The following is a 15,944-nucleotide window of genomic DNA, read 5'->3' on the forward strand; positions in this document are numbered from 1 at the left end:
CTAACAGTCACAAGATGTGAAAGAAATATGAGATTCTTTTTGTCTTCACTGTGATGGTGATCGAGTCAATCTCTTGATAGACAGTTTCATTAGGAAGGATTCTCCAGACTCTTTTGACCTGGTTTTTAAATTTATGCAAGTTCTGATAATGCTTCTTTCAGTTTTGAGAAGGTGATCACATCATCTTTCATTTTTAATTTGGAACAGGGTTTCGCTAGCATACGTGACTTCCAGAATTGTTGGTTCTAGGAAAATTATGATTGATGGCAGTGATGCTGATGTAGTGAAAAACTAGAGAAACTATATGCCCATATATGGGAAATAGAAGAAATCCCAATTCACCCTTTGCAATAAAAAGGAGACAGAGCCAATGTGACTACAAAGTTTTCCCCCTTCTTCCTATGGCATACAAAATCCTCTCAAAAGCCTTGCAAACAGACTTGAAACTCATCTCGACAATCCAATAGGTGAATATCAGGCAAGGTTCAGAAAAGGCCGTTTGTGTGCAGAACAAATACATTTTCTAAAATCATTAGTAGATGTCAAGAATCCGCTTTAGAATAAATATATGATAATCAATCAACGAGAGGTGGTGGTGGTGGTGGTGATTGATGTTTTAAGAGGAAGTACAACTAGGCAACCATCCTCTATATAACACTAATCAGAGAGAAAAATGGAAGGGGTCCGACACTTCAAAAAAATGAAGGTATCAGTTAAAGGAAGACAAGGGCCACGAAGGACATGAAAATTAAAGACTCCCTAGGGTTCCATACGTAATACCGCCGGGGTCTGAAAAAAACAAGAGTTGACCAAGGGAGGTCGGATAGGATAGATGAAAGTGAGGAGCTTGGCACAAGTAAGTTGAAGGTGTGCCAGGACTCAGCTTAGGGCCCCGTGGTTGCCAACCCACACTCCAAGGTTCAGAGCTCCTGGGCGGCCCTTTTAGTCGCCTCTTATGACAGGCAGGGGATACCGTGGGTGTTATTCTACCGCCCCCACCCAGATGAGGGCAATCAACGAGACCTGTCGTGAGGAATTTTGGCACTTCTCATGTAAGTGTTCAGAGGTTATGGAAGAACCAACACTTGCACCTTTATTGATATCAATTGGTGCAAGAACAAACACCGCTGGATTACCCGTAATGCTAAATATTTGCATGTTGGTTATAATAATAATTTTGTATGGCTATTTCTAGCCGAGTGCAGCCCTTGTAAGGCAGACCCTCCGATAAGGGTGGGCGGCATCTGCCATGTGTAGGTAACTGCGTGTTATTGTGGTGGAGGATAGTGTTATGTGTGGTGTGTGAGTTGCAGGGATGTTGGGGACAGCACAAACACCCAGCCCCCGGGCCATTGGAATTAACCAATGAAGGTTAAAATCCCCGTCCCGGCCGGGAATCGAACCCGGGACCCTCTGAACCGAAGGCCAGTACGCTGACCATTCAGCCAACTGCATGTTGGGTGTTAAACAGCTATGGGAATATTCCATTGCCTCTTTTCATCGAGGAAAGTACGATGTGGGCCAACTCCAGAAATTGGCATTTTTGGACGGAAGAAAGCCCTCATGTGACAGCAATGTGCACATTTCAGCAAGGGTTTAGTGTCAACATTTGGGCCTGGATTATCAGAATATGTTCCTCTGGGTATTCGGCAGCAAATTGGCTGTGTCTCACCATGTCATGCAGCACTTAGATGATCATTATCCAAGGAGATGGATAGGCCATGATAGACTAATGAAATGGCCTTCATGCTCAGCTGATTTAACTCCCATGGACTTTTTCTTTTGGCATTACGTGAAGACTTTATGTGAATAAACCTGTACCAAGAATCCAGGCAGCTTTTCAGGTCATACTTGATACACCACACATTCTGAACAGCGTCCAAAGCCCACTACTACCCCATTGCAAATTAAAAATCAAAGTAGAAGGTGGAGTATATTGAACATTTACTGTAATCAAACCATTTGGCGTATTGTTTCTTCAGTTCAGTATTTCACTCCATTTACAATGTTGTGAGTAAAGGAATGCATGATCGTGGGGCAGCAGTGATGCATTTTTGTACATTGTTAAATAGTAAAGAAAGTTTTTGAGACATACAGATGAGAGAAGAAATGTTTGGTGAAATCCTTGACTGGCATGTGTGCCTAATTGTTGTGTGTTCTTGTAAAACATGTGCAATTACGGCTCCTTTAAAAAAAAAAAAAAAACTGGGGATATTGCCTATAAGAGACAAGGAAAATGCTGCAAGAGTCGAAAGATCTTACACCTCACTTCCCTTCCCTTCCCTGAAGCACAGCAACACGCAGCGGTTTTCTTTCTGGCACAGTAAATACGGCGAGTTCATAATTTTGAATTGTGTGCCCGGAAGTAATACAGTAACCTCACTTTCTCTAGATGAAATTTTTTCCGCCAATGCGATTTCACAATCCTTCTTTACATAACAGGAAGAGCATCCCTAATTATTTTATCAGTATAATTTAGATACACCTGTATGTAGTCTGTGTAGTTGCCATAATTGGTCCATTATTGGAAATTATACATTTTTGAGGTAACACATTCTTGGTTGCCAGCATTTTGCCTTGGTGTGCCACGGAACAATTTTTTTTTACAAGTTGCTTTACGTTGCACTGACAAAGGTAGGTCTTATGGTGATGATAGGACAGGAAAGGACTAAGAGTGGGAAGGAAGCGGCTATGGCCTTAATCAAGGTACAGCCCTAGCTTTTGCCTGGTGTAAAAATGGGAAACCATAGAAAACCATTTTCAGGGCTGCCAACAGTGGGGTTCGAACCCACTATCTCTTGAATACTGGATATTGGTCGCACTTAAGCAACTGCAGCTATCGAGCTCGGTACAGAACAATTATATTGAAATTATGAATTTACTCATTCAGGACAAATATTTCAAGTTTCCAATGGGAATGGAAATCTGTATCGATATTGACTTCTTGGTTGACTACTAGCCAGCATACTTTCGTTTGTTGGGTTTATTGGGTTTGATTGATGATGGGGAAGATTTTCTTGGTCAATTATGAGTCTTGCTACAAGTTCACAGAATTTCATACATCTTTCCTGTGCAACTGAAGTGAACCATTCAGTCAGTGCATACAGTACTTGTGTGCCTTAGTGCATCCAGGTACAGCTTGAATCTTGAGTCCAAATATTTTCCTCAGTGTCGGCCATTCCATTTTCTCCATGTCTTTGATGCGAATGGTTAATGATGATGTAGCTTTCCCTCTATCTTGATTTCCATGCTGAATTGAATATTACAATGAATAGAGTTCAAATGGTCCAGAAATAACTGAAGGTTGTTACTTCCATGAAGCCAGATAGTGTCATCCACATAGTGGAAAAAGTATTTCGGTGACAGAGAAAGACACAATTTACTTTACGTCGCACTGACTCAGATGGGTCTTACGGCGATGATGGGATAGGAAAAGCCTAGAAGTGGGAAGGAAGTGGCCATGGCATTAATAAAGGTACAGACCCAGCATTTGCCAGGTACAAAAATGGGAAACCATGGAAAACCACTTCAGGGCTGCTGACAGTGGGGTTCGAACCCACTATCTCCCAGATGCAAGCTCACAGTTGTGTGCCCCTAACCACATGGCTGTATTTTGGTATCAGGATTCATGTAAATAGGGCTTTCTGTTCAAGTTGCTCCATACCAACACCACCTCGTAGCATCATAGTGAAGTTCATGCGGAGAGCGGATAAGGAGAAACTGATGGATGCCAGAGCTAAACGAGGGAAGACAATAATGACCCTCGACCTTGGGTGGACAACAAGCCAGCCGGTATTCATCAATGAATGCCTTTCCCCTTCCAGGAAGAAGCTCTTTGCACAGGTAAGAGCAAAGAGGAAAGCGGCCAATTACCAGTTCTGCTGGGTGCAGAATGGCAAGATATTTGTTAGAAGGAAGCCAGGCGATCCGGTCTTTCAGATTAAACATGCAGAAGACATTGAAAAGATAAAGTAAAATGCCAAAACAAAACATGAATAATAGTATAGATAGGTATAGTAGTAAAGAAGAGGTAACTATTAGTTACCAGAATGTGAGAGGAGTTAGCACAAAGACTCAAGAACTATTTTTAGCTGCCTCTGAAAATAACCATAAGATAATCTGCATAAACGAAAGTTGGCTCACTAAGTCTATATACGATAATGAAATCATCCCTAGTAATTTGTGTTTAGAGCAGATAGAGAACATAAAGTAACAGGTAAACAGAGGGGAGGTGGGGTGGTAATAGCCGTTGATAAAATGTTTAAAACTCATCCGATTATTTCTTACTCTCGTGAATTTGAATGTGTAATGGTTAAAGTTCAGTTTAAATGTGGGTCATATTTTATAGGAGTAGTGTATTTTCCACCAAATTCTAACCTTGATCAATACTGTGAATATTTTGAAATAGTTGAAGCAGCAGTAAATCTTGGAAATAAAAGTCCTATTTGTATTGTAGGAGACTTCAATTTGAGAGAAACAAATCAGGATGTTGGTACAAGTAAAGCAAGACCGGCAGTAATGCAGCTTCAAAACTTCGTAAATCTCATGGATCTAAGGTCTAGAAATACTATCACAAATAAATTTGGATACTCTTTAGATTTAGTTCTGGCCTCTACAACAGAGCAAATTCACATTGAGTGAGATGACCAGCCTTTGTTACTTGAAAATGACTATCATCCTTCACTGATTCTCTCAACAGAAGTTAATCTAAGAAAACTTAGTACATTGGACAGTAGATCAACGTTTAGGCATCATAATTACAATAGAGCTAATTTTCAATTACTCTTTGAATTACTAAACACTTGTGATTGGTCAGAATTGAATGACATTGAAGACGTTAACAGTGCTTTAGATTGCTTCTATAATAAATTCTATGAGATTCTTGATTATTGTATTCCTCTGACTAAGTATAGTAAAAGAACTTATCCAATATGGTATAATAAAGAAATAATACAGCTAATTTGAAATAAGGAGTATCATAGGAAAAGAAGACATTGTAGTGAATATAGTATGACAGAGTTCAAAACAAAGAGAGCAATCCTTAAAAGAAAATAAGAATAGCATATAAAGAATACATTCAAGGTATAGAAAGTAGTATAGCTAGTAATAGCAAAAACGTTTGGCACTTTTTAAAGCAAATGAGGACCAATAATCAAGAATGTCACAGATATGTACTGAATGATAGCATCTTAACTTCTAAGACAGAAATAGCTGATGGATTTGCGTCTTACTTCAAAAGTACATTCACAAAAAATAACACTGACAATAATGAGCAGTATATTCTAGAGGAACTGCAATATAAGGAACTTGACATGCTAAACATTTCAGTGGTATCTGTTGATGATTTTAAATGTGCTATAAAAAGATTACAATCTAAAAGAAGTGCTGGTCCAGATAATATACCCCAATATGTAGTGAAAGGATGCGGAGACGCTCTTGCATATCCACTTTGTATAATTATTAACAAATTGCTGCAACAAAAAATATTTCCTGATTTGTGGAAGATAGCAAGTGTGTGTTCAATTCATAAAGATGGTAATATCGAAAATATACATAATTATAGACCAGTATCAATACTATCGGTCTTATGCAAAGTGTTTGAGGATATACTTTACTGCAATATCTATCGACATGTTGAGAAAATCATCATAGAGCAACAACATGGCTTTATGCAAGGGAGATCAACAAGTTCGAATTTAGTAAACTTTACAAACTATGTATCATCTATTTTAGATCAAGGAGAGCAAGTGCATGTCATATACACGGACATGACAAAAGCATTCGATAGGATTGATCATCATAAACTTCTAAACAAGCTTCACAGTTTTAGTTTTAGCCCTGAACTAGTCGAATTCTGTAACTCCTACTTCAGGAATAGATTTCAATTTGTTAGTTTCAAAGGGGTAGCGACATCCAGGCATAAACCAAGGTTCAAAATTAGGTCCGCTGTTGTTCATTCTGTTTCTTAACAATAATTTAGATACACCTGTATGTAGTCTGTGTAGTTGCCAGTGGGTCAATAATGGACTTCATAATTCCATTCATTATGGTTATGGTAAGAGTTATTAAAGCAATGGTCCTTAGTCTGGGGCACCCATTAAGTGGGTAGAGGGTGCTAGGAATTCCTCCAAAGACAATTACTGATGTTTTAAATTTCTGGAGGTCAAACGTTTTGGACCTCAGTGAAGTCAGATGGCCTAGAACAGGAATACGTAAGACTGAACACAGGGTACTATATTACTCTGGTGGTGATGATCCTGAACATTGGTCAGGTTTATGCTCCAACAGGAGATAAAGATGACAAATTGGTTGAGGAATTTTATTCCACTCTGGAGAAGGCAATGGCCTTTAAAAAGAAAGGATAGATAAACAGTAGTCCTCGGTGACTTCAACGCAAAGATAGGTCTTGGCACGGAGAAAAAATTGTTGGACAATATGGTCTTGGTGAGGCAAATACCAGAAGAAAAAGAGAGAGTTGACACTAGAATGTAAAAAGTTTATATATGGCTGGATAGCTCGCAAACTTTGAAGCAGAAATGCAGCGTTCTGGAGGTCAAACGTTTTGGACCTCAGTGAAGTCAGATGGCCTAGAACAGGAATACGTAAGACTGAACACAGGTACTATATTACTCTGGTGGTGATGATCCTGAACATCACTATGGAGTAGCTGTGCTCCTCTCTTCTGATGTGGTGAAGTCAGTCATTGATTTCATTCCCCTGAGAAATTGAACCATGTTTCTTAAACTGCAAACATCACATTGTGCCATGAACATTGGTCAGGTTTATGCTCCAACAGGAGATAAAGATGACAAATTGGTTGAGGAATTTTATTCCACTCTGGAGAAGGCAATGGCCTTTAAAAAGAAAGGATAGATAAACAGTAGTCCTCGGTGACTTCAACGCAAAGATAGGTCTTGGCACGGAGAAAAAATTGTTGGACAATATGGTCTTGGTGAGGCAAATACCAGAAGAGATCATCTGGTACAGTTTTGTTCAGAACAACAGCTATCTGTCATCAATACCTTCTTCAAACTACATCCCTGGTGCTTGTGTACATGGACGTTCCCTGTAGACTCTGAGGTCATATTGTCAGAAACCAGATAGACTTCATCCTCAATAATAGTCATCTGAAAAGGTTCGTGAAATTGGCTAAAACCTACCCTAGTGCGGATGTTAATAGTGACCACAATCCTGTCATCATGGATTTCAAACTCCATTGCTTTTTCAAGATCAGAGGCTATGATAAACCTAAGCAGATTGATATAAAGAAACTTGACAACCTCGAGGCACAGATTCAAACAACCTTGAAGTGTGAAGAATGGATGAATGCAGCAAACAACTCAGAAACAATCCATATTGAATCACAATGAAATGTCCAAAGAACGTACTCATTGATACTCAAGGAACAGACATTGGATATTAAAGCAACCCAAAGAAGCAGCCATGGATGACATGTGAAATACTCTATTACAACTTATTGAAGAATGGCAGAAAATGAAGCACAGCATGAAGATTTGAGCAGGACAGTGAGAAGAAAATGCAGGGAGGCAAAAGAACTCTGGCTCGTGGAAAGATGCAAAGAAATTGAATATCTCCAGGAGAAACATAACATTTTCAACCTCCAAAAGAAAAACAAAGAACTTACTGGGAAATATACAAGTCATATAAAGCTATGCAGAGGGATGCCAATAGCATTATCTTGGTGCGAGCTGAAGAAAAGCTGAAGTGCTTGAATGATTATGTTGAGAATCTGTTTAACGACGTTCATCCAGACAAACCACCCTGTATTGAAGAATGCAGCGAAGCAAGTTCTGACGTAACAAAAGAGGAAGTACTGTATGCAATCAAGCTTCAGTAGAAAGGTAAAGCTGTGGTTCTGGACAAGATACATACAGAAACTCTCAAACTCAAAGCTTAAGGTGATGGTCGAGGCCTAAACCTGCTAACCTCACTATTCAAAGCAGTATATAGAGCTGGGAGAATTCCATCTCACTGGTTAAGATAAAGTTTTATTACTACACCTAAAAAAGCTAGTGCATCACATTGTGATGATCATCGCATGATCAGTCTCATGTACCATGTCTTACAGGTATTCCTGCATATCATGCACACACGTATCTATGAAAAACGCGAACGCCAAATTGGTCCTACTCAGTCTGGTTTTAGAAATGGACTGGGAACCTGCAAGGCTCTTTTCTGTCTGAATATTTTGACTCAGAGATGCTTGGATATGAATGTCAACATGTACATATGCTTCATCGACTACTGAAAAGCTTTTGATTGTATATCTCATGCAAAACTTGCTGAGGTTTTAAAAACTACTGGTGCTGATGCTGGTGATCTGCGTATCATCACTCAGTTCTACAGGAACCAAACAGAAGAGGTCAAAATAGAGGGAGACACAACTGAGGACATAGCTATACATATAGGTATGAGTCCTGTCCCCTCTCCTTTTTAATACCTACTCTAAGGCTGGGTTCAGTGAAACTGCTGAGGATGTTATTCTAGGGATCAGGATAAATGGCAGTGTTATTAATAACATCCACTTTGCTGATGGTACCATTGTGTTAGCCAGTAAGCTTGCTGATCTTCGAATTATTATTAATAACATTATAAGGATTAGTGCAGCATTTGGTCTTTCACGGATATTGGCAAGCAAAGCTGATTGTATTTTTGAAAACACCTAAGCAGGCCTCCCTGCACATCAACAACACAAGTTTTCATATATAAAATTGAGATTAATGCAGCTGCAACCCTTCTACAATTCTGTTGCTCAACTATTACAGGGCAAAATTTTCCCCCAAAAATAAAAAATGTCATTTTATAAGACCTACTTGCTACTCATTGTGAACTACTGTATGGACTGGAAGCAGGCAACCCTACTAGTAAGGATAACAGTTGACTACAAGCAACAGTTCCTCAGGTTGAAAATTCAGAAGGGATAGATCAGAAATGAATCAGTCCACCTTCAACTAGGGCTGCGACAGAGTTTGCTTGATATTCTAGAAGAATCATGACTGAAATGGTTTGGCCATTTTATAAGAATGGAAGAACCAAAGCTTACTTTTACTTGAAATAGACCACAAGACAAACTCAAAATAGACCACAAGACAAACTGAGAGAGGGCTGGATGAGGTAAACAGAAAAGTCCCATAGTGGAAGAAGATATTGTACTGGAAGAGAAGTGGTAGCTAGTTTATGGAGGAGGCTTGTTCAATTCCACACCCAGCCTGGAAGAGTGGAGAATCAATGATGATGATGATGATGATGATGATGATGATGATGATGATGATGATGATGATGATGATAAAGTCAATGACACTGACAGGGATGGCAGGTTTTATTAATCGAATTATGAAAAAGTTACATTCAACTATAGCCTGTATTGTTTCCACTGTGGTAATTTTTATGAAGTAAAAATATTTTAACCTGGCACTAGTGATATTTAACACAGTTAAATTTTCCAGGGAACACAATGCATTGAGTGAGTGGGATAATGCAACATAGCAGTCGCTTGGCTGGATAATTCTCAACAGCTTCTCAAGGTCTAAACACTTCCCATTTGACACACACCATAATTATATATTAAAGTATTCAGGACACTATACTACTGAGCTCTGGATATATAAGGATATACTTCCAATATATTACCTCATCATATATCTTGGGATCTGCATCAGGATCCATGTAGTTACCAAAGAAAAGTTTACGAATATGCTCATCACAAAGAACACTTTCATCTTCTGGAATTAGATCATCCAGAACCTTCTCCATGCGCTGACGGAAATGCTCATAGCATGCATGTTTCACTATAGAAAAGAGTTTCTGCCTGTAAGAAAACAAAAATTCTGAGATAACTTCAGAATTTTACAAGAATTGTCATAAATGAAATCACTGAATTAGGTTTGTTAAACAAAACTGTACCATTACACAATTGTTAAGTATAAAATCATCAATGGAGAGAAGATTTTTTTTCCAAGTTCTAAAAATTATTTCATAAGGTAACACTAGCTCTGCTACGTAAATTGCAGTCGAGAGTTGGACCATCACTTGTTAATTATCTATTTTACACATGGCAGTGTGTTTTGATTTCTCACTCGGAACATGCTGCACAAAATCAAATTATTTTGGATAAAGGTATATTACAGAAATTCAGTGCAAAACATTAATGCATTTTCATCATGAAATCAGGAAAACTGCGTTAGTGTGAATGGCCAAGAAGGAGAAATCTCTTGAGCGATAAATAAGTCTAATCCCGAAAGTCCAAAAGTTGGTCCATCCATGGCTAGCCATCAGTTATATTCCACGGTGGTAGATAAGATCCTAATATCTATACTCAATCCTCGAATGCAAAGGGATGATTCCAAATAAGATGGGATTATTCATGTGAGTTCTATAAACAGTATTGTCAACCAGTATACCTATGTACGAACCTAGAGAAATGTTTTAGATTATTTTCAAGTTTCATGGCTGGATGAACAGGAAACAACTGAAACCTGAATAAACACCAACTGTTGAAAATATAGAAATATGATCACATTAGATGGAGCTTATGTTTGTCCAACCCTTGTCCCGTTTCCCTACGGGGTCGGGTATGAGGTGAGATGAATTTGTCGTGGCGGTTTTTTATGACCGGATGCCCTTCCTGACGTCAACCTCATCAGAGGAGTTAATGAGAGATGAAATGAATGACGTGATATATGATAGTAGGGAGAGGGTGAAACCCGGTGCCGGCACATAGCCTACTCCTGTCGAATAGCACCAAGGGGTCTGCTCAAGGCTTAACGTCCCCATCCGACGGACGAATCACCATCAACAGCGTCATATGCCCTCACTCCATATGAGCACTGCGGAGAGGTTTGGAATTTAATCCAGGCTTTTGGCACGCAATCTAGTGATTAGAAATTGTATACCACCACCTCCCCTACCCTGCCGGCCAACATTCTGATGGTGAAAATTTTTTCGACCAACGGGACTCGAACCGGCTAACCTTGGTGTTAGACCGTTTTTTAGACTTCAGCGCCTTAACGATCATGGCCACCAGGCGGGCTATTAGATGGAGCTTATACCTATCTGAATAACTATAACAAATCAATGGCTATGTTCTACCATCCTAAAGTTGATAAGGAATTTTAGAACTTTTGCGAACTTTTGTAATAAATTTATGATTACAGCAAGCTTTAATAATCTTTTATGTGTTAGTACAACATTAATCCAGTAGAAAAAAAAAAAAAAAAATTAAAATTGAGGTAAAAAATGTAGGAGTCAATTCTCTCCACTACCAAACTTATACAGAGGCCACCTAGCTGAAGTTCACCTGGAAGGGAGTGGGTTCAATACCCCATCAGGAAGTCAAAAATTTCAAAACAAGGTTTTCACTTCAGAGAGGCACGTGGCCATGAGGTTCCCTCAACCTATATAAAAAATGAGAGCCAGGTTAATTCCTGAGAGCAAAAGTGGCTGAGCATTGAGTTTAACTACTCTGTACCACTGAGCACTGGGGTTAAAGATAGTGGAAGCCTTTACCTTCCACTCATCCAAGGGCCTTTATGGCCTCTATGGAGATGGTTTCACTATTAATTTCTTTTTTCCAAACTTAACAAATTGAAATTTTTGCTTTCCTTAGTACACAGATAAGGAAGGTCTGGGTCCATCAAGGTAAAACATCATGCTATACATCTGTTTCCACTCATAAAATCCATGATTCACCATAAACTTCACTCCTAGTTACTGCACATTTGGAAGCAGAAATGAGTCCTTGAAAGTAGGAGATCTCATACAACTGATGGGTTTCAGAAAGCATGTCATGTTGTTGTTGTTGTTATTGTTGTTGTTTGAGTCATCAATACATAAAATGGTTTGGTGCGGCTCTACATGCCACCCTATAATGTGTTAATCTTTTCATTTCTATGCAACTACTACATCCTACATCTGCTCTAATCTGCTTGTCATAGTCTCTGAGTAAATCAATTCACTTCAATCAAAAATTTCACACATGTGCGGACATTCAAAACAACGATAGCAAAATAGCTGGGAAAATTGAACTTGCATAGTATGCATATCATCATCAACAATTTTCAATCGCTACTGATCTGCATTTAGGGCAGGTGGCAGTTTCCCTATCAGTTGTTTTCCTAGCCTTTCCTTAAATATTTGCAAATAAATTGGAAATTTATTGAACATCTCCCATGGTAAGTTATTCCAATCCCTAACTCCCCTTCCTATAAATGAATATTTGCCTCAATTTTTCTCCTTGAATTCCAACTTTATCTTCATATTGTGATCTTTCCTACTTTTAAAGACACCAGTCAAATTCATTTGTCTACTGAGTCATTCCATGCCATCTCTTCACTGATAGCTCGGAACATACCACTTAAAGGTAATGATTACCATGGGGAACCTGAAATATTTGTTCCGAATGAGTAAATTTTTAATACTAATATAGTTGGTCCGTTATTGGATATTATAGGCTACATTTTCCAGCTAACTCATTCCCGGTTGCCAGCATTTCGCCCCAGTGTGCTAAGTTGGGCTCATCAGTTGGTTACCCTTCCATTTTTCACTAAAATTTGTTTGACCACCAATTATGCTTGCCATTATGTTATCCTTAGCTGACTTCTTTGCTAGATTCAATTTACTAATAAGTTCCTTCAATTTTCTCTTACTTCCACAGCCATTTCTAAGTCTATTTCTTTCCAAACTGCACCTCCTTCTTAGTCTCTTTACTTCTCTCTTATAATATAGTGGATCTTTACCATTCCTTACAACCTTTAAAGTTACAAACCTGTTTTCACATTCCTCAACAATTGCTTTAAACCCAACCCAGAGTCTGTTTACATTTTTCTTTACAGTTTTCCACCGATCATAGTTACTTTTTTTAAATGCCTTCATGCCTGTTTTATCAGCTATTTGGTACTGTCTAATAGTCCTAATTTTAATACCTTCCTTTCTATCATATTTATTTTAAACTACGATAAAAACAGCTTGTGATCACTAATACCATCTATTAGTTTGGTTTCTCTATAGAACTTTTCTGATTTTACTAGCACCACATCCAGAATATTCTTCCCTCTAGTTGCTTCCATCACTTTCTGAAACAGCTGTCCTTCCTATATTAACTTATTTGCCATTTGTTGGTCATGCCTCCTGTCGTTCGCATTTCCTTCCCAATTGTCAGTTGGTAAATTGAGATCACCTGCTACAATCACATTCCTTTCCATATCGTTTCCCACATAGCTGATTATCAAATAATTCTGAATCAGCGTCAGTGGTACCCTTTCCCGGTCTGTACACTCCAAAGACATCAAATTGCCTATTATCTTTAGAGATAAGCCTTGCACCTAGAATTTCATGTTTGTCATCCTTAACTTTTTTGTAGCTTACAAATTTGTTTTTCACCAGAATGAATACCCCTCCTACCATTCCTATCAAATCAAAAAATCAAATCAAAATCTCTTTATTTGCAAATGAGGTGTCTACCTCGGTGGCAAATGGTACACTAAAATACATTACTGTCAAGCACTAAATATTAAATTAACAAGAGAAGAAAATTTTCCTATAATACAATATTATACAATTTACGCTAACAATTTTTTCTATTAAACACACAGCTCATCCTTAATAAATTTATATTGTTTACAAAATTCTACTTATAATATCTCCTGTACTACTTACAAATATAGTTAACTGATATACAGTATGTGGAATTACTTCAAATGATACTATACAACTGGTATAAGATTACACTTTACATTGCATTTATTTACTTTTTTTTTTTACCCATTCTGGAACCTAAGTAGCATAACGACCTGCTGCATTTATTTTCTCTGTTGCTGTTTATTCTCTTCTTGAATATCTGTACAGATTTTGGAAAAGGATCAAACACTACCCCTGGTAAACTGTTCCACTCCTTCATGCCCTTCCCAATGAATGAATGAATGAATTTTATACTTGTGATCAGTTCTGCCAATATAATTATTTTCCTACTGAAGCCTGTCACAGATTTCTCCCCATGCTTCTTCTCCTGTATAGGCTCTATATAATCCTATAAGTCTAGTTTTCTCCCTTCTCTTACTTAAAGTTTCCCACCCAAGTTCCTTTAACATTTCTGATACACTACTCTTTCTCCTGAAATCCCCTGTTACAAATCTTGTTGCTTTCCTCTGCACACTATCTATTTCGTTTATTAGGTATTCTTGGTGAGGATCCCAAACACTGTTTGCATATTCCAATAATGGACGAACCATACTTAAGTAACTTTTTTCTTTTAATTCTTTATTGCATCCTTTAAGTAGCCTCATTATGACATGTAACGATCTGTATGCTTTCCCAACAATGTCATCAACATAACCCTTCCAGTGCAAATTACTTTCAAATCTCACACCTACGTATTTGCACTTGCCATCTTTTGGGATAACTACCTCATCCAAAGTATATTCAAATTCAGTTTTAAAGCTCCTGTTTCTAAAAGTTGTAACAGTTGATTTGCCTCTATTAACCTTCATATTATTTTCTTCAACCCATTGTTGGATACTTTCAAGGTCCCTTTGTAATTCTGAACAATCCTCAATGGTATTTATTTCCCTATAAACAATTATGTCACCTGGATACAATCTTATTTTTTATGTTATATTGTTCCCTAAATCATTTGCGTATATCAAGAAAAGTAACGGACAATTCCCTTCCAAACTTTCTCTTCCTGTGATACATTATTTCCTACTTTGACGTTCTGAACCCTTGAATTTAGAAATGATTTTATCCAACGTGTAACCCTTACGTCCAATCCTATTCCCTCCAATTTCTTTAATAATATTCCATGTTCCACTCTATCAAAGGCTTTGGAAAGATCTATGGCTATGCAATCTAACTGACCTCCTGAATCCAATTGATCTGATATGTCCTGCTGAAATCCCACCAGTTGTGCCTCACAAGAAAATTTCTTTCTAAATCCATACTGGCTCCTCATGAACCAATTTTTATCATCACATATCGCTCTGATATACTTTGATATTAAACTCTCCAGTATTTTACAAACTATACTGGTCAGGCTGATTGGTCTGTAGTTCTCTGGTTTCCTTTTATCACCCTTTCCTTTATAAATTGGTATTATTATAGATTCCTTCCATTCCTTTGGTATTACATTATTATTTATGACATTGTCAAAGAGAAATTTTAAATAAGGTACTATGTACCACCCCATTTTCTTTAATACCTCCCTAGTAATTTGATCACTTCCTGCTGCTTTTCCTTGCTGAAGCAGTTGGATTTCTCTGAAAATATCTTCATTTGTGAATTGTTTCCCTCTGTGTCTCTCCCTCTCTATCTTCTGTTTCGATTTCCAACTCCTGGCAATCATCTACTGAATCTCTGAATTCCCTACTAAATAGGTTTGCTTTTTCAGTATCTGTTAAATAGTGTTCACCCCGTTCTCCCACCATTGTAGGAATTTTGATCCTGTCTCTACGATACACATTCCAGTTCCGTGAGAGTATATCTGCATCCATTATTCATTTCTCAGCCATGATTCAACTAACAATTTTATGTTATCCCTACTTGCTTTCCAGATCCCTGTAACCTTATCACTGCTCCCTAGACAACCACGTTTTCCTGAATGTACCTCCCTATAACCCTTCTAAACAAATTTCCTAACTTATATATACCACTGCAGTTTAAGTGAAGGCCACCTGAGTGTAGATTCCTATCCCCTACCCACCCATTAGGATCTAGAAATCTCACTCCCATTTTCCCACATACCCACCCTATAGCTTATTTAAATCCCCAATAACCTTCCAGTCAGTAGCCCTCCTACACAGTATTCCACTGATAACAATCTCCGCTTCCTTAAACTCCACCCGTGCTGCATTTACCAGATCCCACACATCCCCACCTATGCTATAGCTGCAAAGAATAAACAGTACATAGTTGTTATTGGCTTGTTATGTGTT

At 38.1% G+C, this 15,944-nt stretch overlaps 1 protein-coding gene across 1 annotated transcript in view; it reads right to left on the reverse strand.

Moving 5' to 3' along the window:
* The window catches only part of Dnah3 (dynein heavy chain 3, axonemal), a 912,075-nt gene that overhangs the window by 270,614 nt on the left and 625,517 nt on the right, over nt 1-15,944 (reverse strand). The window contains exon 39 of the mRNA XM_068228454.1: nt 9,652-9,829. Coding sequence (XP_068084555.1) covers nt 9,652-9,829 — 178 coding nt within the window. The remainder of the gene's footprint in view (nt 1-9,651; nt 9,830-15,944) is intronic.

The sequence above is a fragment of the Anabrus simplex genome, chromosome 6 (genome assembly GCF_040414725.1).
Source record: "Anabrus simplex isolate iqAnaSimp1 chromosome 6, ASM4041472v1, whole genome shotgun sequence".
Lineage (NCBI taxonomy): Eukaryota > Metazoa > Arthropoda > Insecta > Orthoptera > Tettigoniidae > Anabrus > Anabrus simplex.